General features: G+C 47.1%; 1 protein-coding gene across 4 annotated transcripts in view; it reads right to left on the bottom strand.

Moving 5' to 3' along the window:
* ARHGEF3 (Rho guanine nucleotide exchange factor 3) overlaps window positions 1-24,821 on the bottom strand; it is a 255,881-nt gene that overhangs the window by 129,288 nt on the left and 101,772 nt on the right. The window contains exon 1 of one of the 4 annotated variants that reach the window (XM_036877846.2): window positions 19,161-19,315. The exons of the other annotated variants lie outside the window; for them this stretch is intronic. Within the exon in view, the coding sequence (XP_036733741.2) occupies window positions 19,161-19,211 (51 nt within the window). The 5' untranslated portion in view covers window positions 19,212-19,315. Of the gene's footprint in view, window positions 1-19,160; window positions 19,316-24,821 lie in introns of those variants that run through there. 4 annotated transcript variants of the gene reach the window in all.

The following is a 24,821-nucleotide window of genomic DNA, read 5'->3' as shown; positions in this document are numbered from 1 at the left end:
GTCTTAATCTTTTAGAGATGCATATTGTAGTATTTTCAGATGAAATTGTATTGACTAAATTGGCTTTAAAATAATGTGGATGAGAGGAATAAATAGGGGTATAAGCAAAAAAAAAAAAAAAAAAGTCACTTCTTTATCCCTTCGTTCCCTCAGCAGTTATGTATTGAGGATCTACCACAGGCCAGGCAGGCTCTAGGTGTGTGGGATATACAGATGTCTGTAAGACCTTCTATAAGGTTTGGTTTCTCCATCAGGGGCTTTACTTCAAGGACCAAAGGGGATAAGATATTTAGAACAGGGGCCAGACAACTGGCAAGAGATTTTAAAACGGTCATTATTATTGCTACTGAGGCTATTACCGTAATTACTGCTACTACTATGGCCACTGCTTCTTCGTTGTGATCCGACACTGGGGCAGGCAGGACGGGTGTTAGAGACCCACGGCACCCAGGGTCACAGACGGGTGCTCTCTAGATACCTGCAGGCACGTTCGCAGCCTACGTTCCCGCTGCTTGCACAGAGGCGGAGCGACGGCAATGCCTGACTTAATTTCCAGGGGCCAAGATCAAGTTGATTAGTGTTGGAACAGCCCGGTTATTTAATCACAGGGCTTTTCTGTCCGATAATCAAGTTACCAGCGCAGCCAAAATGCAGTGACAGAGAGAGTGCCGCTCCCGCCTTGACAGCAAATGGCCCCTGATTAGTCGTTTATAATTATTAAATTCAAACCAGATCTCAAAGCTTTTTGATTTATCTCTTTGCTGGCAAACAGCTCCGCTGGTCCCAGAGGCTTTGAGGCACTGCTTTCATCTGTGCCTTCTTTGGGGAGAGATTAGCAAAAGGATTTGGTGTTCTTGTACTTGCCCTTAGCTGGAACTTGACTCACTAAGTGCCTGTTTGAGCAGGGAAGGGATGCACATTTTATTTCTCTCCTTTCTGAAGCTCCAAGGGTGAGACAAAGAATGGAGAGAGGGACCCTACTCCATTTTTCATACGCCTCTGGCTTTTTTGTTCCTTATTTTTAAATCGTCTCCCCCACCCCCTTTCCCAGCATCCAGGAAACCTGATCCTTTTTCGTAGACTCTTCAATGTGCTCATGGGGTAGCAAACCTGGAAATCATGGTGATCTCTGAGGCTAATGGTAGACATTCCCTATTTTAATATGCGATTTTTGTGTTTAGATGCCATTAATTGAAGTGGGCTCTACGGTCTCACTTGACAGGTTCACAGGCTAATTAAGCCATTTATTTGTTGTAGAACCTTAAGCACATCACTTTGACTCTCTGAACTTCAGTTCCCTTATCTGTAAAATGGGAATACAATGATAATTGTGAGAGCTGAACCGATCAGTGTGGGTAAAGGATTCAGCACAATGCTTGATGCACAGTATTAGCATAACTACTCAGATAGTAACTATGGGCAGCGGCTGTAACAGCCAATAAGAGCACACACCGGCAGGAAAAAGTCACGGGGAAAGTATGTGTATGCATACTTAGTACAGTAGAGTATATTCAGTATACTACAGAAGCATATGTATAATTAAAATGTATAAAAGTAATTTTATACATTTTATACCCATTAACTTGACTTATGGCAAACTAAGAAAAGACCCAATTATTGATTTGGGCCATTGAGCAGCTGGCCCTTAGCATGTTTGGAAACAGAAATGAGATCATTTTGGCCAAGGCAAAGTCCTCCTATTCCATGAGAAGGAAAAGATGTTCAATCAGGTAAACAGGATGTGGGGAGACCTGGCTAGCCCACCATGCCATCCCTGGCTCTGTAACCAGCCAGAAGCCACATTCACTGTCATTCCACAAACACTCACAGATTACCTTTCCCTCCAACCCACTCAAGGCCGGAGGAGCAGGAAAGACAGACAACCTGTCTGCCCAGGGCAGAAGGCTGGCAAGGAGATTTTCTAGAAAGATTATCCAAGGAGAACTCCCTTATGGGCACTGTTTGTATTTACGAAGATTTTCACCAGTGGGATATGCCAAGAAACAGAGTCAAATTAACCAGAGCACTTTTTTCTAGGCCTTCTAATAATTACTATAATCATCTTATGATTTTTCTACTAGGTCTCAGGTGCACTAAATTGGTTTTAATGACAATCTGGTTCATAACACAACTATTATCACCGGTGCCTCTCTTTTGTTTATTCATTTATTTTTAACACCATAATGAACTCCCATTTATTAAAAAGCCTTCCCATTTGGAATGGTTTGAAGCCCTTATCAACAAAAATATTATCCATATAGTTTAGGGACTGTCCAAATAATTGCTTACTTTCTAGAGAATTACTCCATGCACTGAATTGAGTCCAACCGCACAATTCAGACTCAAATGTGTTTATCATCTAGGATAATACCGAGAACCTGGTTTTGCAAGGAGAGTTCTCTGCTCTGAACTCATTTGGCTGCCACCTTTTCCCATGTAGGGAGACCCCGGGGCTGGAAATGCCTTATCAGCTACAGTACCCCGTGCATTCCCAAGCAGGTCCCCAAATGCGTAACAGAGACTGGAACAAGGCTTCCCTCCAGGCACTGGTCCCTGGACCATCTACTTTGGGGGCACCTCGTCCACAATGCAGAGATGAGCGTGCTGGAGAAATGGGCAGCAGCTCTATAAATTCCAACCACTCAGCAGGACGTTCCTTTCCATAAACAGAAGGTTCCCTGGCAGAACGATTCGGTGGTGTCCTCCACATTAGAACCCATAACCTGAGTTGCTCAAGTTGAGGGTGTGTATGGCACAGGCTGGCTCCCTCCTACCCTTTGCTGGGTTTGTAATGACAACTACGTTTTGAGAAACCCCTGCAGGCTGGGTGTTCTCCATATGTTGCATCAGTCTTTACAGCTGTACAAAGAAGTCCTTATACAAGGAAACTGAGGCTTAAAGGGTTCAAATGACTCCATTAAGGCTTCTCTGCAAGGAAGTGGACAAAGCCAGGATTTCATTTCAGATCCAGCTCGGGAGCCCACCCTACCAGCACACATCCCTCTGCAGGCCCATTTCCCTGCACGCTTTGACTTTCTACAGGCCAGAAAGCCTGGGGACTTCATGCCACAGTAGCAACGCGCGACCTGTGATGGACTGGAGTTGGCAGGTGAACACCCCGGCTTGTCCACTTTCCGGGCCAACTCTGAGGTCTGGCCTCAGTCTCAACTGCACATTGGGATCACGAGGAGAGGATGCTCCTGTTTCTTACCCTGAAGTATTGGGGCTAAAAGGACAAAATATGACTCACTCTCAAATAGAAAGAAAAATAATTTACATTCATATGTTAAATATAGAGAGAAACAAATACAGAGTTGGAGAGACAAAGACAGACGGAGATAAAGCATAGGCACCCAATCAGTAAATCTGGGTAAAGAGAGCACAGCAGTACCTTACTCTAGACCTGCAACTTCGAAGTTTGAAGTTACATCAAGTAAAGTTGCCCGAAGTGAAACAAAATAAATTTAAAATACCTGCACACTCACACTCCCCCCTCCCCAAGAAAAAGACATGCTCACATCCCTGCACTCCTCTTCTGAGCATCTGAACCCGCTCACTGCCCGATTCCAGGGGCCTCCGGCCATCCGGGCTCAGTCCTGCAGGACCTGCTAACCCTTGGTGGCTGTGGGCCCCGTGTTCCTGCAAGGCAGCGAGTCTGCCAGGCACTTCCGCAGAGTTTAGTTGCGTATTAGCTAGGACAGAATTCCTTAGGCAAGAGAAAAATGTAATTTAAGGCTTATTTGATAAAAAATGTCTTTCTTCCAAACAAAACTGGACACTCTCACAAGGGGTCATTTCTCCTTACAGATGTGTCTCTTTCAGTAACAAAGAAACAGCAAGGAGGAAGGCAACAGGTCACAGTTAATACCCCTCCCCTGGAAACAATGACCTTGAATATGCCCTCCATGTTTCAGTACAGCTCCTCAGAATGTCGCCTCTGGAGAAGCCAAGGACAGTCCCTGCGACAAAGACCCCTGACTCCATCCAGCCACACAGAGGAGGCCACCAGTTTTCAGAGCAGTCTTGACCTACTTGAGAATGGCACCCTTGGCAAAGATCAGCAGAGGAGCCATCAGAACAATAACGTGAACTCCAGCTACCATTTCTGGTGCTGTGTCTGGAAAGATGTCAGCTGTGATTTAGAGGGACATTTTCCTTCTGCAGCTGTCTTTGAAAGTGGAGGAGGGCGTCACCACAGCCCCAAATTACAGGAGGGAGACAGTGGGCCCCAAACACGCCGGTATCCAGGGCATCTCTTTTAGTTAGTTAGCACTGTCATGTCCTGTCAAGTTTTGAGTAAAAAAGCAGAAGTTGTGATGAGCCACAAATGGGCTGTGAATTGCATGTCGGGCCATATTTTGTGGTAAATTTTCTAATCCTGAATTTTTGCCTCAAAGCACATCCCAATCACTTTTATCCTGAAGTCTGAACTGAGGTCTGGGTTTTGCAGAAATCGAAGTATATTTATCCAGCATTTAATTCATTTCCCAGGAAATCAGTGTTTTACTAAAAATAGAATTCTTTCATGTCCAGAACTTTCCTGGACCTTTCTAAGGCCTAACCCTGCACCCAGGAAAAGTTCAACAAATGTTTTGTTGACTGGCACATGTGAACAAATGAACTCACTTGTCCACGGGAAGGCAAATATAAAGTTGTTGAATACCTTTTCCAGAAGAATGAAAACACTAATAAGTACCATATGTAAAATTTCATTTTTTATTCTGGGGCCCCAAATATTCCTGACTTTTGACCATAGAGTCCCGGGAAAAAGAGGAGACTCAACATAAAAGAATTTCACCATATAGGCTCATTCATTTGACAAATATTTTAGGGAGCACCTATTATGTGCCAGGTGCCATGCAAGCTGCTATAGATACACCGGTTAAAAAAAATAGTCCTTGCTCTCAGAACAGTCCAGTCCAGTAGCGGGCAAGGACGATAAGCCAGTAATCAAATAAACAAGCTCATTTTAGAGCATATGAAGAGTTATGAAGAAAGTAAGCCAGGGTAATAAGAAAGCATATGAAAGGGGGTAGGGGAGAGAATGAGACAAGGGGGGCTTCTCAGAGGAGGGACACTTGAGATGAGATCTAAGTGGCCTATAGGACACGGCCAGCCTAGCAAAGATGAGGATAGGTGGGAAGGAAGAGCTTCTGAAGGCCTCACTTCATTACAGGTTCAAGGTCTCTTCACACAGCCCTACACATAGTACCTTATGTCTGCTCTGACTGGCCAGTGCCCATACACACGTGGTGGTTCCATCCTTGACGTCTGTGCCCATGCATGCATGGTGGTTCCACCCCTGATGCCTGATGCCTGTTCTGATTGGCCAGTGCTCGTGCATGCGTGCTGGTTCCATCTCTAACACCTGTTCTGATTGGTCAGTGCCCATACATGAGTGCTGGTTCCATCCCTGACGCCTGACGCCTGTTCTGATTGGCCAGTGCCCATGCCTGTGTGTGGTTCCATCCCTGACACCTGTTCTGATTGGCCAGTGCCCATGCATGAATGGCAGTTCCATTGCTAACGCTTCCTCTGATTGGCCAGCACCCAAGCATGTGATTGTTTACTGGAAAACCACTGTCTCTATTCATAAGGATGACATTGTACTGGAGCAAATTTCCTTCTCACTTTATTTCAACAGAAAATAGGGGTGAGTTATTTTACTCTTCATTCTTTGTGTTATTTTTAGCCATGAAAACAGCCCTGAATTTCTCCAGACTAGTTAGCTTCCTCTAAGACCTTGTGCAGGCAGGTCCTGGTCCACCTCTCGTCTCTGCCCGTTCCCTCTGCTTGGAGCCCTAGCCCCCCATGATCCCAGTTCCCCTTCTTCCACGCTTCTGTGCCTGGACCTGTCTTCCCATCCCTTTTCCTCCCAGTTAGCTCCCTCTCATCCTTCCGATGTCAACCCTGTCAAGCAAGTTTCCAAGATGGTTCCAACTTAGAGCGTATCTCCCCGTTTTGTCCTCTCAGCGCCTTCTCTTCTTTGTTGGGCTATAACCCCGTTAATTAAAATGTTACCATTTACTTGGGTGATTACTTGATTAGTGTGTCTCCTCCCTCCGAGCAGGTTCAGTGAGTGCAGAAACCAGATCAAGCTTCACTCACAGTGGGACCTCTAGTGCCTTCCATGACACAATGTGGGCACACAGGGTTTAATGCTTTGCTGTCACCCTCTTGGACTTCTTAAGAAAAAAAATCTAACAAGACCCTGCATTTTCATTTTGTGCTGGGCCCCACAAGCTGTGCAGCCAGTCCTGGGAAAGAAGAATCAACTATTCCGAGATTGGTACTCATTCTGAGCCCCACTCTCTGGTACTGAGGCCACCATCCCTGAATACCCAAAGCAGGTTTGAATGTCAAGCATTTTCTTGTTCAAATATTAAGCCAATATTTATTGGGTGACTCTAGGTGCCAGAGAGTGAAGCCCTTCTGAGCCCAGAGCCCTGTCCAGGAAGCGGGCCCTACTTCTGCCTTCCTCTTGGAGGTCCTCATCCCGAGTCATTTAAAGATGCATGTGACTCTCTGATACATCCTGGGGGCTCTCTCACCCTAAACTTCACTGCTCTCAGACTCGTCCAGGTTTCATGGGCCAGGACCTCCCTGGTGCGGGCCCAGCCCTGAGGACAAAACACCCTTTCCCTGTAGAACTTCAGTTCTGCCAACGGGCTCAAGCCAAAACAGAAGCTCTATTTTGCAGGAGCACCTTTTTAATCTCCCTTATTTTGAAGTCCTCATTCTCCTCAGGGTGCTGCAAAGGCTTGTCAGACAGCGGACCCCTCTGGTTTGGTCCCACGTGCCTGCTGCCTTTCAGCCCCTGGGCTCACCGTTAAGCAGCGGGAACTGTTCACTTTGAGCAGCCGCAGACTGTGCCAGCCTGCCCTCTGGTCTCCTTACACTGGCAACCAACCAATGGATGGCACACAGTGGATTACACCAACAGGCAGATTCGGGAACACCAATTTCCCGAGCATGTTATGATACCAGACTGAAATAGGAATAGCAAAAATGGGAAACGATGTTACTCATCAGATCAGAGCATTGCCAGTATGTTAGGGAGGATGCAGAGTCAAACAGTGAGCATTTCTATATATTTTTGAACTTTAAAGAAAGAAAAGTAATAAGTTGCCTTACATCATTTGGGTATATACCTTGGGGTATTGTTTCCCGAAGGACAGGTCTGGTGCCACGCTGGTGTCTAAGATCATTTTAGGCTGTATGCTTACCACCTGTCTTAGTTTGGGATCTGCCCAAAGCAGATCTCAGGTTCAAGATGTAGGTGTAAGCTGCTTATGTGGGAGGTGTGACGCCCAGGAAGAACTGTGGGGAGTGGAGAAGTGCGGTGGGAAGAGAGGGACCCGCTGAAGAATGTGGAGCCCGCGGGTTACAGCCATGGGCACGGGAACCTGCCAGGAGACTGGGGAGGACGCACCTCATAGTTTTCCACTGATGGGTGAGAAAGGGGAATTCAATCCCTTAGTTTCTGCCTCTCCCTGATGGACAGGACACCTCGGGAGGCTAAGCCCTGGAAATCCCCTCAGGTAGAAGGACACAGAAAGTCACGGGTGGGGACAGGAGTCTCTGCACGTGGCACCTGGAGTGCGCCCAGGCACTGTGGGCAGGGCCCTGGGAGACTTTGTTCCAACATGCCTCCCCAGCATCAGCTCACACGACAAGATGCATGGTTACGGGAGCATATACACACATCAGAATCAAGCTGAACACCAAGATTTGTGCATTTAATTGCATGTCCCTCCGTATAAATATTTTAAAAATAATAAAAAGGTAATGCAAAACAAAAAAGAATCTTTGTAAAGATTAAAAAGAAAAAGAAGAAAGCCATCATTTTCAATTCACTGTCCAGCCTGAATCCTCCAAGACTGGGCCACTCACCGTAGCACCCATGGAGTGCTTACCAAGCCGCGGTCTTTCTCTCTTTCTCTTCTGGGTGCACATGCTCAGGGAACAGCCTCTAGGTGGAACGTCATCACACCATTTTGTGCATACTTATCTTAATAGTTACATTCTACTTGCGGCAAGCATACTGGTTTTCTGTTCATTGTAATACATAAACTTTCCATTAAGGATAAATACAAGGGAAAAGACCGTATTGGTTTGTGGAAAATTACCAAATATTTTTCTATATTAAGGGCTAAGGTGAAAGGTGATTTCACGAGTGGGCAGGGTTTAGGAAACATTTTGTGGAAACCCCCTCTCTTGACACCCCACAAGGCAAGGGCCCCATGCATTTTGCTGGTGACATGTACAGAGAAAGCAACATATGGGATGACGGAAAGGGACTCCTTTTTCCTGTCTCCTCTGGAGAGGATCTGCAGCCTCTGTCTGCCCAGTCATGTATTAAAAATGAAATTTGTATCTAACAGGTCTAACTTTAGCCACAGGAAATGGGAGCACTTGGTAGACCCAAAGGGTTAGCCAGGCTTTGTTTGAGGATGGGCCCATTATCTTCACCAAACCCTCTTCCTTCCCCTTTTTGGGAGAGGAGGGCGTGGAGGCTAAGGTTTAGGGAGCGGCGGGAAGGGAGGCCTGTTGGAGGTGTTTCCTGCTTAGCTTGGTGGGAGATTTCCCCACTCTGTGTTGTCATGCCTCACTCTCAAATTCATGCTAACACCATTAGGACAAGCGATGCTCCATGCTCACGTTAGGATGTATTATAAAAGATATTTTGATATGGAAACCACACCCATGAGGAATTTAAAACCCTCTGTGTTGCAAATCTTTTAGACACCTTGACTGCAGATACGAACACTTCTATAAAAAAAAAAAATTTAAATAGTTTCCTAGAACTTATGTTTCTGTATTTTTTCTGGCTTTATTATACAAAGGAACACAATTTACAGAAATCTGTCTCATAAATTTACATCAGAAGCTGTCTGATCACAACTGGTGTCATCTTTCTCTCACTTGACACATAAGTAGTAAAATAGAGCAACAAAGAAACAATTATTACCTGGCCATTACCTATTTTTTAAGGTCAAGACAGCTGTGTGACCTCCATCATTTAACTTTCCCTCTCTGGATCTCAGTTGTATTATCTGTAAAATGAGGGATTGGATCAGGTGACCTCTAAAGTCTCCTCCTAACATTGTTTCCATGTGGGGCAACATGTGGCCAACAAGACTGCTGGGTTGGGGAGGGAGACAGTCAATGAGAATGGCAGAATGGCAGAGCTCAAGAAACAGTTCCTAGAAATAAATACAAGATTCTCCATTTGCTTCAAAATCACGGATTACAACAATCTTCTCTGTAAGCAATGTTTTCGAAACACAAGGTTCCTGTGTTCAGGTCCCAGGTAGCCCAGTGCACCATACAGAGAAGGTGACCCACAAATGTATCTTGAAAGAATGGACACAGGAACATTCCATGGGTACCTGCGGAGGGCTCAAGGCTAATGCCAGGTTGACCAATGATTGATGCAAGAGAGCAGAAAATGCGAGGGAATAGGAGAAGAAAGCCAGAGAGGGCCCAACGGAGAGTGAGCAAGGGAGAGGAAAAGATAAACGTACCTGTGTGCACGCCCGGTCAGGGCTCACTGTTTGTGGTAGTTACAGCTATAAAGTCTCCTGAACCATGAGTCAGGGCATAATGAACCATTGTTCCTGCAGAAATACAGGGTTAAGCTCCTGCAAGCCTCTGGCCACAATATTTTTGTCAACCAATCAAGACATAATCTTATTGTATGTGTGTTTCTGCTTGAAGATGCCCTATTCAATATACACTGTTGATTCATTCACACTGAGCTCGCGGCCAAGGGCGCAGTGACTCGTGCCTGAAGGACACCCATCTGACACACGGGTCTCCTTGCAAGGCCGGCTGCACCCTAGTGCTTAGGAAGGGCAGACCACGTGTCAGCAGTGTACCTCAGGCCACTTTAAATAGTGCAGTCAACCAAAAGCACATAAATGTGAAAAACAGCACTAAATAGGCCATAAAGTAGACACGTGCTCACAGTGCGAGAGCCGGAACAGGAAGGCAGAGTGTCACCTTGGTGGGCCTCAGCCGGGAACGTGTGTGCAAGTGATTCAGATTTTTTGCCACTCTGATCATGTCCATGAATGACTGCAAAGGAGCTGTGAGTGTTGATTTGGGGTTTTATGAAGAGTTCAGCACATAGGCAAATACGGGTGTGTGAACACTGAGGGCTAATGTGTAGGTACAGTTACATGAGTTTGTGTGGGTGTCTGTGTATATATGTACAAAGACGGAGAAAGAAATAAAAAGAGAAAAGACGTGCATGAAATAAGGAAATGAGTGCTTCGCCCCAAAGAGCCTTGGGGCTCCCAGCGGTGCAGGCCGGGCCCAGATGGGGCAGAACCACGGTGCCCCGTGCCCACACCCTTTTTAATCTGAGAGACGCAAAGATGCTTTGGTCAGGACTGGTTATATAATTTGTAGGACTCAGATCAAAGTGAAAATGTGAGGCCCCTTGTCCAAAAATTACTGAGGTTCAGGTCGGTGACAGCAGAAAACTAAACCACACCTGCAGCCCTCCGGAATCAGGAAGGAGGCCGCAGGTGGAGAGGCAGGGAGGCCTGGCCGGGAGAGGGCCCTCAGCCACTCCAGAGCAGGCGATTCGCACACACAGTCCACCCTTTGCCCAAAGCCTCAGGTCCTGGCTTAGTGCCTCAGATGGGGCCTCACCCCAAACAGCACCCAGGCCCTCACCCAGGGCACCAGAATACAGAACCTGCTTCTGAGTGTGTACACACACACACACACGCACACACACACATTTCCCTGGGGCAAAGACTCTTCCTGAATTGTCTGCTATTCAGAGTTTAGTATCTTAGGCTCCAAGGTGGGACTGGGGTTAAAACAAGATTCCATTTCCCACCCAACAGACTGGCAAAATTTAAAAAGTCTCACAGTGCGAAGGGTTCGGGAAATGGGGACTCCTACAAGGTTGGAGGGAGGGTCTTAGACTGGAAGACAGCTTGACAGCTTCTTGAAGGTGCATTGCCTTACTGCCCAGCGTTCCACTTTTCAGGAGGTGCTCCTAAGCAATTCTTGCAAGCAGTGGGCACTTAGAGACCTGTACATGGACGTTCAGGATGTTTATAAGAGCAAAAGACTGGAAATAACAGAAATGCCCATTGATGCAGAAATGGAGTCTTGGGCATGCACCGACATTACTGTCCGTCAAGACTGATCCGTCAATCAAGCTCCCTTTTCGCAGGTACCTGCCCTGACCACTTCATTGAGCTCAGACAGATAAAATGCACATCAGCTCCCACACTGCCAGCTCATGCCTCTTGCCTGACCCACGTGTGGATAGCTACATTTCTCTCTAGTTCATTTTGATCCAACTAGAATCAAAAGCGTGTGGGGCCTCTGTGCTCCCAGACCAGTAGTTCTCAAATATTTTAGTCCAAGGACCCCCTTTATACTTTAAAAAATTATTGAGGGCCCCAAAGAGCTTTTTCTAAATGTCTGGCAATATTTACGGTGTTAGAAAATAAAGAAAACATTTTTTTTAAATGGCCATTCTTTTAAAAAGTGAATTGTTAATCTAACTACCACATTTTAGTGAAAATTAACTGCATTGTTCCCAAACAAAAAGCAGTGAGAGGAGCGTTCTTGTTTTATACTTTGACCATCCTCGTTGATGTCCGGCTGCACAGGCGATAGCTGCATTCGCGTATCTGCTTCTGCAATCTATTCGCTGTGGGAGTTATTCTGGTTGACACATGCAAAGAAAATTTGTTTTGTAGTTATGCAGTTTCTAGATCTCGGGGACTCTTAGGGATCTGGGGACCCCTAGAGGTCCTCAGGTCACATTCTGAGAATCATTGTTTCCAATCATCCTCCACTTGCCAAAAGCTGTCTTTTGTGCAAACATAATCATGTCATTTTCCATGTCCTTCAAACCGTCAATAGCCGCCTATGGCTCACAGAATTAAGCACAAACTGTTCTCAAAACCCTCCCATTCAGCTGATCCGATGCCTGTTCAAACTCTGTCACGGCCACATTGTGTATACTGAGTACTCTGCCCACCACTGGGTACACATGGATGCTTGAGCCTGGCCTGCTTCTTCACGCCTCTGAGCTTCAGCCTTCCTTCTGCCAGGACCCCTATGCCATCTTTTACCAGTCAATCCAAAGGCCGCCTCCTCTAGGAGGCCTTCTCTGATTCACCCTGCCATTAGAGTTTTTTCTTTTATGTTTTAGATATTTATTTTTTGAAGAGGTAACTCAAGTGCATGAGATTAAATTCCAAAATGGTATATACTAAGTAGATCTCCCTCTCACCCCAGCCATCCCTTCCTCTCCCAGGAGGCAACCACTGTGATTAGCTCCTCTGTCTTCTTCCACAGTTGTTCCAAACAGAAATAATATGCACTGCTCTATACCTGCTCAGCACTGTATCCTGTATAGAGTTCATGCCATCAAATAAAAATTGGCCTCGCTTTTTCAATAGTTGTAAATTACATTCTTTAAATGTACCATAACTTATTTATCTAGTCCCCCATTGAGTGGGTATGTATGTTGTTTCCAATCTTTCACTGCAGCAAAAATCTCTGTACATAAACTAGGTGATACATGCAAGAGATACTGTAGCTTTAATATATAGGAATGGAACTTCTGAGCCCAGGGAATGTATATTTCAAACTTGACAATCATTGCCAAATCCTCCATAAAAACCATTCTGATTTATCCTCCCACTGGCCAGGCAGGGAAGGTCCTATTACCCTCACCAAACAGTGTTATTCAACTTTTTAATCTGGGCCAATGTGGTAGATGAAAAATGATTCCTTGGTTCAAGTTTAAATGGGTATTTCTCTGATAAGATCAAATCTCTATAGAGATGCACTGTCTGTATATGGTAGCCACGAAGAACATGTGGCTGTTTAGATTTAAATGATAATTAATTAAAATCAAATAAAACTTAGAACTCATCTCCTCAGCGGCTATACTAGCTACGTTTCAAGTGCCTGGTAGCCGTCTGTGGCTGACAGCCTTTGTCGGGGACGGTGCAGATATAAAATAGCACCATCATCATAACAAGTTCTATGGATGCCAGGGCTCTAAACCTGTACTGTCCACTCGCTACCATGAGCCACGTGTGGGTGCTGAGCATTTGAAATGTGGCTAATCTGAACTGAGACGTGTTCTAAGTGTGTATCATGCACACTGGATTTTGAAGACAGTGTGGGAAAAAAGAATGTAAAATGTTTTGTTAATAATTGTTACATTGATAACATGTTGAGATGCTAATATTTAGACAGACCAGATTAAACACACCATTAAAATTAATTTTCCCTGTTTCTTTTCACCCCTTTTAATGTGGCTACTGGGAAAGTTTCAATTACACACATGGCTCGCATTCTATTTTTATGAATACCAATGCTCCAGGGGGCAGCGCTCTGTTGACGCCTGGATTTTAGCATTTTCCTTTTTAACACAGGGGTAAGTGTAGTTACTCTTGTAAAGAGACCCAGACTTACTGGGACCCCCTTTTCCTCCTCGCCCTCCCTGCCCTATGCAGACAGGCGGACAACAGAAGGAGAAAGGCAGGCTCTGATCCCAATGACGCAAGGTCAGCCCTGAACCGAACCAGTCCACTCCCACCTGGGCGGACACAGGCAGGAACCAGTGGCATTGCTGACCCCGAGCAGGGACTGATTTCCTGGTGGCTGTTGAAACAATGTACCAGAGAACAAAGTGCCTTCGAAACTAAGAATAGAAGAATGGCTCCAAATAACATTTCCAGGACTCCACAGGAACAAATTCCTCCCCTGCACCGACCCTACCCCACCGCCCACCCTTGCTTGACTTGACCTGGCCCGTTGGCTTGACAAACGTCCTGTCTCAGTCCCAACCACTCTGCTTTCTCAGCAGTCTGTACACACCGCCCAGGCAAGGATGGAGGGACAGAGTGGGAGGGAAGCCCAGAGAAAGCTGTGACAAGCGCTCTGCCCTAAGGGACTCACAGCACCATAGCTCCCCAGCTGTGACAGGGCACAAATGTTCCTGCCATCTGAGGCTTTGGCTCTGAATATGAAAGTCAAGAAAACTCTGTTTTGCAACATGATCCATAAACCTGATATTTCAGAAAGGGCGCTTTTTCTAAGCAAGTACCGAGGGAAAGAGACTAAATTATATCTGTGCATAAGGTATCTGCTTGGAGGAAAACATTAACATTATTATTATTATTATTATTAGCATATTAGCTGTGTGCCTTTGGGCAAGTGAACTAACCTCTCTGGATCTGTTTTATCAGCTCTAAAATAAAGGGGCTGATTAGGTGAGCTTTCCTATCTCATCCACCCGGAAGGTTCTGTGACCCAATGCACATGCAGACAAGGAATCAGCAACACCTTCATGCTCATTTTCTCTCATTTAAGAAACACTCACTGGGCAATTAATATGGGTCAGACCCTGAGCCTAACACTGGCATACAAATACCAAAAAATGTCTCTTCCACTGCATGAAGTTCTTCAGGGTGGGAAGAGAAGGGAAAGAGGATGGAATGGATAATTGCAGCAGAGAGCTCTTCCTGGGGCCATGGGTCTGCACAGAAATTGCCACAGCTCTGCAGGTTTCTGAGAACATTCAAAGATGCATGTGACCTCAAGAAAGCAGAGGGCTAGTGATTTACAGAAACCATGACAGGCCAGGGACCATGCTTAGTACAATTCTTAGAACCTGGTGGGTGCTTGAACAGTTAGCACCCAAGACAAAGTGTCCGTGGGAATAAAACAGACGAGGGATTTGAACCCGAGCCCTTTGGTGCAAAGCCTGCCTCTTCTGCCCCGTCAGGGATGGTCTCTGCACGGCTTCTCCCAATTGCATGTCCTCACCAGCTCTCCCCTCTCATGTCAGAAGACCAAGCATTTAACAGGCCAAGACAGTATCCCACTGGTTAGCACCAGGGTGACGGGCCCTACGCAGCAAGGGCTGGGAGGACAGAATGATATAACCCACAGGAGCAGCCACAGAGCCAGGCTCCAACCGTACCAGCAGATGCTCATTTGCCACAGATTCACTTAGGACCTTAGTCACTCCAGGCTCGGGGTAGATGGTCTCATCACCACCGTTTATTGTTACCATGGTCATCCTTCCTGAACACTGCATAGTAGGCACTCAGTGCACACAGGCCGAGTGAGTCAATGGTGATGATCCAGTGGTAGAGTAATTCATTCTTCAGCAAACGTTGGCTCTCTCCTGACCTCCGTGGCTTCGTACTGTGACTCGCTCTGGCCAAGGGAATAGGGGTGGAAGGGACAGGGTGCCAATTCGGAGCCAAGACGCTTGGCAATGTCATGGTTCTCTTGCTCCTCTGGGACCACCTGACCTCCACCGGAGAAGAATATATGCATGGGTAGCTAATGGACCCGCATGGGGCAGACGGCCCCGGCCCACCTGCACACCTGTGAGCATACAGTAAGCGCTTGTCGCTTGCCTCTGACTTTGGGATGGTTGTTACTCAGCAGAAGCTGACTGACAGTCTCCTTTACCCTCATCCAAAGATTGCAGGCAAGGATGGCCCTGGCTTCTCTTACTTCTCATTAGGGTGGAATTCCAGCAACGGGTCATTTTGTGGCTCTCCCTACCCTGCTTTTTCTGGGCTGGCAATGTCTCACCACAGAAGACAATGAGGGTGGCAAAGACCCGCATTTCGGCCATCAAGACACCAGGCACATAAAGCTGGTTCTCAGGCAGGGCCCGACAAATGGAAGGATGGGCTGACTGTTCATTCTGGTGGGATGGGCATTGTCAAGATCACTTGCCAGCAGCAACCGGGGCCTCAGATGCTCAGAGCCACTGGTTCTGCGGTGCCCAATGTGTGGGAAGTGGACCTGGTGGTGACACATCATTTCAGACCACAGTGTGACAGACCCAGATGTATTTATTATAACGTGTTATAGGAAACACATCATAGTGTACAGTGAATTCAGGACGATCACTGCTTAGGATAAGCGTACATTTGAAAAAAATAGGTGAAACCTAGACAATTTAAAGAAAAAGGGTAAATGAAAAATAATAGGACAAGGGGTGTGTGAATAAGTAAAACATGACTGAAGTTTAAGGAACAGTGATCCATCGCACTCTCATTTTCCTACAAATCATAATCATAGGTAGTCAGCATTTCTGAGCACTGACGAGATGCACTGTTTTAAGGGTTTCACAGGTGTTATTTTATAAACCTCCTCATACCATTTGAGGCACATACTATCGTCATCTCCATTTTGCAGGTGAGATGACGGAGGCCCAGAGAGGCATGGAACTTGCCCAAGGTAAAGTACAGTGAGCATGTGAACCCAGATGCCTACCAGGAATGTCTCCACTGGAGAACCTGGTATCCAAGGAAGCTTGGCATTGCCCAAGGTCAACTGCAAAACCTAGAACTTGAACCCCAAACTCCTGACTCCAGCCCAGGGCTCTCGTCTCTGCTCCATGAGGGGCACTGTGGCCAGGACAGCTGGAGTTTATGGCAGGGGCTGGGTGGGGTCTGCAAGGGACAGGGGCAGAGGTGGTAAATGCCACAGGAAGACTTGGGAGGGAAGAGATGGACATAAACAAGGCTGCCCAACAGAGGCAGGAGCTCAAAGGACACAGAGCAGCTAGAATCCGGACAAATACTCAGAAAAAGAGGGATGACAGAGGAGGGCTGGTGCCCCAGGACCGCAGCCTGAGCTCTACCCTGCCAGCACTGGGAGTTGTCTTCCCCAGGCAATATCCACAGGGTCTATATTTAGGTCCTAAAGTCACCCATTGCTTCTGTCCCAGGGGACACTCGGGGCACCACCCTGACCTTGCCCTCTCCGAGTCAGACCTCTGAGTGTTCCATCAAGACAGGCCTTTTTAGGATTGGGTCTAAATCAACTTCCCCTTCCAGGGCTCCCACTTGGTGTTCTGGGAAAGCTGTAAAAACATAGCTCACGTCGGGACTTTACAATGTAGTCTTGACCTTCCATGGGATATGCTGCTTCCCTCCCTCCGAAAACTCACACCAGAGCCATTGTTCATCTCAGGATATAAGATGCATCACGGCCCTTGGCGGGTAAGCCCTTGCACACCCAGGGTTCATTTCTCTGGCGGCCGCCAACACATTCTGTGGTCATGGATCGTGTTCACTGAATGCTGACCACAGTCCAGGCATGGGCATCGGCCACTTCATTCGGTCTTCACGACAACCCTATTTATTCTCCTCATTTTACACAGGACGAAACAGATTCAGAGAGATCTGGTGATGTGCCTAGGAATGCACGGCTAATGAAAGGCCAAGCTGGGACCCAAAGCTACGTCTATGTGGCTCTAAACCCCACGCCCTTAACCATTACACCCTACCACTTCACCACAGACCCAGAACTACCTCGGCCAAGTCTCAGAGGATGGATTTCTGTGATCTTTAAGGGGTTTCTCGCCTCCTTTTTCCTCTCTCCACAACCGGTTACCAATTGCACCTCCCACACTCAGCCCCAATTCCTCCAGGTCCTCTCTCTGGAGACTCTCAGAGGCAAGCAATAAAAAGTCATTAATATTTTCAAGAGCAAAATAAAAGTGAGCAGCCAGCCAGCTGAGTTCCAGCTGACGTTATGAGTTTCAGTTGACACCCTTGAGGAAATACGTGTTTAAAAGCACCTGTGACATCATTTCACTTTGAAACGGGAGAAAGGAGAACTATTTTTTGACTTTTTTGCAAGATATTTGCATACTTTAGATTCATATCTGAGCTAAAATGAGTTTAGAGACGTGTCTGCTTGACAGGTGGGGAAACTGAGTCCAGACAAGGCTATGTCTTGTGACAGGGGCCTCTTACGTAGGCGCTAATTGGACCACAACAAACATCCACCAAAACAGGCTGATGTGCCAAAGGATGGCAAAGCAAAGTGTTACCGAAGATGGTGTACGTAACAGGAGAGGTGTGGAGGGGGCCCATCATTGATCACCGAGTACCGCCTGGTGGCTGAGAATGTCACTTCTGGATCCATTCTGCCTGAGCCTGGGCCTGATCTACTACTAACCTGCTAGGTGACCTTGGACAAAACGATTCATCTTTCTAAACCTCAGTTTTACCACCTGAAAAATGGGAATAAGAGTAAAAAATACCCACAGGGTGGTAAGAATTTCATGAAGCAATGCAAGTAAAGTGCTTAGGAACATAAAAAGTATCTAATCAATGTTAGCTGTCGTATGATTTTTATTCCTGTTGCCTTAACTATTGCTGAAAGGTAGGAAGTCACTTTAAATGCTGTCAATTTCCGTATCTCAAAAGTTCAAAAATTTTTCTTCAGGTGAGCAAATAGCTAGGTGAGGGACACGGAAAAGGAGAAAGACCATGACTCCACCTAAAACGCATGAGAAGATTAAGAGTCACGTGCAAGAGATGGAATTAGCATTACAAAAATCATTTTGCTGAGAGGAATAGATAAAGCAATGAACGTTTCCTTTAGAGAATAGCTTGAGCCTATCCAAAGCTTAAATACCTACCCACAAACAGACAAACTTAAAAAAAAGGGACAGAGTGAGCTTCGATCCTAATCATTCTTCAGCCCATAGACATACATTTCCAGCTGCTCTTTCCGATATAGCCCAGACCAGGCACCCACTCCAGCGAGCCTGAGGCTCCCTGGCTGTCACCGCACTTCATCTTCCCAACGATGAACACATCCAACACACCAGGATCGCTTGAAGGAAACCAACGAAAAAGTTGCTGGGAGCGGAATGAACTTCCAAAACTGAGTTCAGCCATCTCCCAATCCAAAGAAGAGAAGAGCTTGGAAATCCACTTTGTGATTAAAAAAACAAATCAAAACAGCAGAAGGCAGCTGCATGCTTTTTTTCTCTCTTTTCCTTCCCATTAACTGAAAATAGGTCTCTTATAAAAATTAAGAGACTAGGATCGCGGAGCAGGAATGACAGACACCCCCCCCCCTTGCTCTCCTCCACGCACAGAGGCTAAAGGAGGCGCTGACAGCTAGGCACCCGCGTGGCTCGCCATCTCCCACAAGCACACCACTTGGGGTCTGAAACACAACCACATGGCTCTTTTCCGGGCTCATACTCCAGTGCGGCAGAAGTCTGCCTCTGTCTGCCCAGCTGTTCTTAACAGCAGCGCCCTGCTCAGTTTTGGGGAGCTGGAGAGACAGCTTCCTCTCCCACACCCACCCCGGCTCGGCAGCAGGGCGCTTACCTGCGTGCGGACAAAGAGGCAACACCACACCATGGGGAGCTCCGACCTCATCCACCCGGAGAGTCCCGCCCCGGGGGCTGCCGGACCCTGCGCCCAGGCCTGTCTGAGCAGAGCAGGGCATGCTTTCCCTGAAGGACCTCCTCCCCGCCACTTGGGCTGCTTGACAGGAAATGACAGGGGGCCATCAGTTACAAGCGTCAGAGGCCCAGAGCCACAGCAGCCCGGAGCTCCCCACCTCCGGCAGTTTCCTCGCCTGCCACTCTGCCTTCTGGCATCCGGGGCACACCAGAAATTCAGCCTGGAGGAAACAATGAAACTGGGTCCCCACCTGCAGCCACGCTGGGCGCTGTGGCAGCTCTGAAGGGTTTGCTGCTGGGACATCATGCCTCCAGTCTGGACCTTTGCAGACAGAAACCTTGGGCTGGAGTGGATGGAGAAGGGGCGCTGGCAGGGGGACTTGGTGTGTTCACAGAGGAATTAGCAGGTCCACTTGAGCTTCACCCGCATCAGCAGCTGCGCCAGGGGACAGAGCCCACACTCAATCCCAATTTCATAGCAACTCAGTAAGTGAGAGTGGTGGTAAACACCACAGCCGTCCATTTCTTTCTCCCTTAGGCAAAGCTTCTCCTCAGAGCCCCTTTCAAAGGGCTGCTCTGGAAACCTCCCTTTCGGCTTTTGACGTGAATAACAAAACGCCTGACTGCTTTTCCCAATTATGATGGGAATAACTCACGGCTGGCATTTCCCATTTTAGGAACTGGGCATCCCGCCAGGGCAAACACCTTGCCCCAGACCCCTGCAAAATTTACAAAACCAGGTTTCCTGGGCGAGATGTCCTGTCTCCCAGTGAACTACAAGGTTTCAGATGAAAGCTATGCCCCATTCAACCCCTCCCCACAAACAAACTGACACTGTCCCTCTGCCCCTCCCACACTTGCATAGTGGCAGAGGGTTTCAAACCCAAGGAGACATAATTCAGTGCGGCTTTCGATTATTTATTTTTTCTTTTTAATTCTCTAAGGCGGGTAGTGTTTGGTTTGCAAAAGTCTTTTTAATTGCAACTTCTTGTTGCAGAGATTTAGCCCAGGGTTTCCCGAGGCCTTCTTCAAGAATGCACAGCTTTTTAAAGAGCTTTTGCGTATCCCAGCCCTGAGTAAAGTGGGCGGCCCGGCAAAGAGAGGGCTCGTGTGAACAGCAAGCTCCACTCCAGGACCCAACTGCAGAGCTTCCAGGCAAGCAGCCTCTCCCCATTCACCCTGGCTGGTGGCATGGCCCCTAACAGAGGGCCTCTGGAGAGGGCCTTCTGCCCTGCAGACATTCCAGAAGATCCCCATGGCTGCACAAAGATGAACCACTGGTGACTGGAGAATAAAATAAATGCTGCCAGGAATTTGCAAAAACTGTTAAGGGGTTCAAGAAAAAAAACTGTGCCTGGCGAATGCATTTTTATGGGGACAAAGTCTGGGAAGGTTTCTCAGAGCCAGAGATACGTGGGCAGATTTCTGAGGGTGCTCTGGGCAGAAGAACAGGCAAGGGCAACGGCAGGGAGGTGCAGACCCCAGGCTGCTTGGGAGCCAAGCCCATGCTTTGACAGCCCTGCTCTGACGGGTGCAGGTCTCTCTTCAAGGAGTGTGAAGGGGCCCATCTGTCTGGATAAAGAAGGAAGTGAAATCACCGAGGAAAGGCTCAGGTCTTTCAGGCAACCATCTGGGTCACCTCAAGGCTCACATGTGGCACCCACCGGGCCTGGCACCCAGGAAATGCTCAGTCATGTGTGCAAGTCAAACAGCGGTGTCTGCAAGAGGGGAATTTCAGTTTGTCCTTGGGATCCCCTATTTCCAAAAGCCTGACTCCCCACAGAGCAAGCCTGGGGGGAGGGGTGGCTGGTGGTGGGGGAGGAAAAGGGGAGGCATTCCTAAAAAGACCTCTGGCCCTAGCCTCCTGCATAGAAAGGGTCTTGAATTTGCAGAGGCCTGTACGCAAACCAGGATGAGCCAGCTTTCGTGGCAGCTCTGCTGAGGAAGCACGTCCACCTCCTGAGGACCCGTGGGAGCTGCCCCAGCCCAGCCGGCCCTCTCCAGGAGCGTTTCCCAGCAAGCAAACTTCGCAGAGCCCCAGCAGCCAGGCCAGGATCACCCCAGTGGGGGTCCGAAGGAAATGTGAGGTGAGCGTGGCACAACAGACTTGACTTCTTTTCTGGGAAGGGAGGGCACATTCACATGAACTAATCCTAGAATGATTAAGCCTCACTGCTGGCTGCTGGCTGCTGGCTGCAAACGAGAAAGAAGAACCGAAAGCTGTGGGCTGCAGCACTTTGTGGGAGAGGTGAAACCGGGCGGGCGCCAGGGCAGGTACCAGGGGAGGAGGGAGAAGGGCAGGAGGAGAGGAAGGAGAGAGCAGGGCTTGGCCACCTCCTCTGATGCCCCTGCTCCGGCCTGAGCCGGAGTTCCAGAGATGAACTTGGTCCACGCAGAGGGCGGCACGGAGGAGCATTTCAACAAGAGGATCCTGCTCTGCGGGTTCAAGTTCGTTTTGAGCTCTCCAACAGGAGCTTATAAAGGAACAGGAATGTGGGTTTCCTCTGCGTGGCATGTAGGATCCTACCAAGTACTCAAACGTGTTTTTCTACTGATCTTTAAAATTTAAAAGTAACACAGCATCATTACAATGCATTCAAACCATACAGAAGTACACGTTGTAAAAAGTGAGGCTTCCCAGAGCCCTGCCTTCTTCCCCACCCAACCCCATTTGCCAGTGGCACCCACGTCAAAACCAGACGTAGGCAAGGGGGTCACAAGCCCAAGTGCTTGCAGGGCCTGGAGTAAGAAAAGCTGGGGGGTGAGGGGACACCAAGCCGCCATGTGGGCATTTGCTTTAGGTCACTGTCAGCTTCTCGGGGTTGCCAGGGACTGTGGCCCAGAGTGACCAGACATTCTGTTTCATCAAGGAAAGCTGGAAATTCCCAGGTTACATGAAATCTCTCCATTTTTAAAGGCTGGCAACTACTCCATCAATTTTAAAATGCTGGACAGGCCACACAAAACACAGCTGTTGGCAGGCTCTGACCCAAAAGCCACCAATTTGCAACCTTTTGGGGGGTGATCCTCTCAGACATTTCCTTCTACCTAAACACACGAGCTGTTGTGTGTAACATTTCATTTTTTATTTTTATTTTTCAAAAGCAGAAATTATCACAATTTCCTGCCACTTGCTTTTTTCATTGACCATCTCCAGGCATCCTTCCACATCATACACATTTTAGACCACACTTCAGAGCACCCCGTGGCATTCATTCATTAGCCCCCTGCCCTGGGACCTTCTGCAAACGTGAAAGATGCATTTGAAATGTCACCTCTCACTTACTCATTCCTTGTACCTCTGCCAACATGGAGAGCATAACTCATGTGATTTAAGTGCACCTGTGCGCAGACATTAAAACATCCTAAAGCAACGATTACTAAAACCAGAAATGGCAACTGCAGATTTTTGATGTTTCAATATGAGAACCTATCATGTGCTTTTTCATTTGGGTCTTTATGACGGACCCAAGGTGCCCTTACTATTATCTCTACTGTACACATTTTAAAAAACTGAGACTCAAACAGGTGGCAGGAGGCTAACAAGAGGGCCTAGAGGTGGCAGGGTGGGGAGTGGGGCTGACCTCAGAGCTCCTGCTGCAGAATCAAGGCCCTGTAACAGACAGAAACCTGCCCTACGATATTCAGGAATTTGACTCATGATACATGTTGGCCCGCAAACCACTGCAGGAGAAAAGGATCACTAACAAATGGGACAAGGCATTTCTTGGAAAGAAAAGCCTGGTTTTAAAGCCCTTCACACACTCCAAAATCAAGTCTACATGGATTAGAGTGAAATGCTAAAAAGAAAAAAAAAAAAACCTAAGACCTCCTGGGGGCAGAGGTTCTCAGGCTACAGTATTTTTCTTTAAGTGTGTGGAGCTGAATCATTACGTATCAATACATGGGGAATTACCTACAAGGCACCTCCAGTGCAAAATCTGGCCCCTGTTTTCCCACACCTGCCTAAATAACAATACTGGTGCCAACCTCTAAGGGACTCTGCAAAGATGAGTGCCCAAACGGGGACTCAGCAAAGATACCACCACACATCTTCTTGTGTTGCTGGAACTTGAAGGGATGTGTTTCCTCTGTTGTTACTCTAATACCTCAGGGCATTTTCTGTTGAGAAGTTTCAAGGAGTTTTCTCAGCAAAAATACTAGAAGAAACATATTCGTCAGGGTTGTGGTAAGTTCACTTACATAAAACAAAATGGTGAGATTTCAGTAGAACAACTTCATTAAAAGCTGGTGACTCATCGCAGTTCTTTCATATGTGATTAACCCAAGCAAACCCTGAACAACTGCTCTGCACCCCTCCCCGTGAACCATGGACGAATGCGGGGTCCAGACCCCGCTCCAGGCTAGGGGTGGCTGGACGCAGGGTGGCTTAACTCAAGAGACTTGGACCATTTGAAAATATGGATGCTTCCCTAGAGTCTAGCTTGATATCCCAGCTCAACAAGATACAGAAGGAGGAGAAGAATGAAGGCGCAGACCTGGCTGCCCCAGGTCAGGAATGAATAAACAGAGGAGTCTTCATCTGTGGTTTCAACACAAGAACTAAAAATCATTGAGGCTTGAACATGGAAATCTCAATAGGTTACTAATCATGGCTCATCTTGCCTGCTTATCTTGCTGGTTTTCTTACAAGCAATAGTTTGAGTGTTGTGTTGTTGTTGTTGCTGTTTTTTCTCTAAACAAATCTGGACTTTTATTATAAAATTCTGCATTATTTTTGGAACCAATACATAGCTATTTTCAAAAGCAAATGCAAAATGAGGAAAGCTGTCTTCCGCGGGGCGGTATGAAGCAGCCCCCGGCCTGGTCTCTGGGTTCTGCCTCCTTTACCAACACAAGCAAGGACAGCCTAAGGCATTCCTGCGTGGGACAGACCAGGGTGCTAGCAAGCAAGCTCATTAAATGTATTTTTTAGAGACATGAACACCCTGAATACAGCTTTTTCAAAGGACTGTCGAGTCCCCTTCGTGATACCATCAAAGTTAAAAGTGAAACTCGAGCAGGCTGCTGACCTCTGCCCAATTCTTAGGAAAAAGAAAGGTTTACAGACTAATTAGCTGATCTCTATCAGCCAAAGAATTTCCTTACTTGGAAATGAGATTTACCCTATTTGGCACTATACTGTCAAAATTGATTAGAAGTGGAAAATCTGAACATGGGGGGGCTAGGGGGGTGACATTTCCAACACTTGACTACTGAGAGGATTTTAAAAAGTAAGTTGCTTATATCAAAACACAACTCTTGACAAACTGAACTTGAGTTAAGCATGTGTGACAAAAACAGAAACCATTTTTATGGAAAAGTTTCTCATTATTACTTTGACTCCGGACATCTCCTTAGGGATAATTTCTGGGAACACGTGGCTGGCTGGAATAATGAACAGTAAGTTAATATGGAGGCTCTGTGGTTCTTGGCTTCTCCTCAGTCATTTGCTAGTTGAATGACCTAGCAAATCACTTCTCAACTTCTCTGACCCTTAGTTTCCTCATCCGTTAAACAGGAATGATTCCATTATCCCTCACAGAGTTGTAGACAGTGCCATAGAGCTCTGAAGAATGTGCTT

The sequence above is a fragment of the Manis pentadactyla genome, chromosome 1 (genome assembly GCF_030020395.1).
Source record: "Manis pentadactyla isolate mManPen7 chromosome 1, mManPen7.hap1, whole genome shotgun sequence".
NCBI lineage: Eukaryota > Metazoa > Chordata > Mammalia > Pholidota > Manidae > Manis > Manis pentadactyla.
The sequence above is the reverse complement of the archived record's forward strand: the minus strand, read 5'-3'. Positions and strand labels throughout refer to the sequence as shown.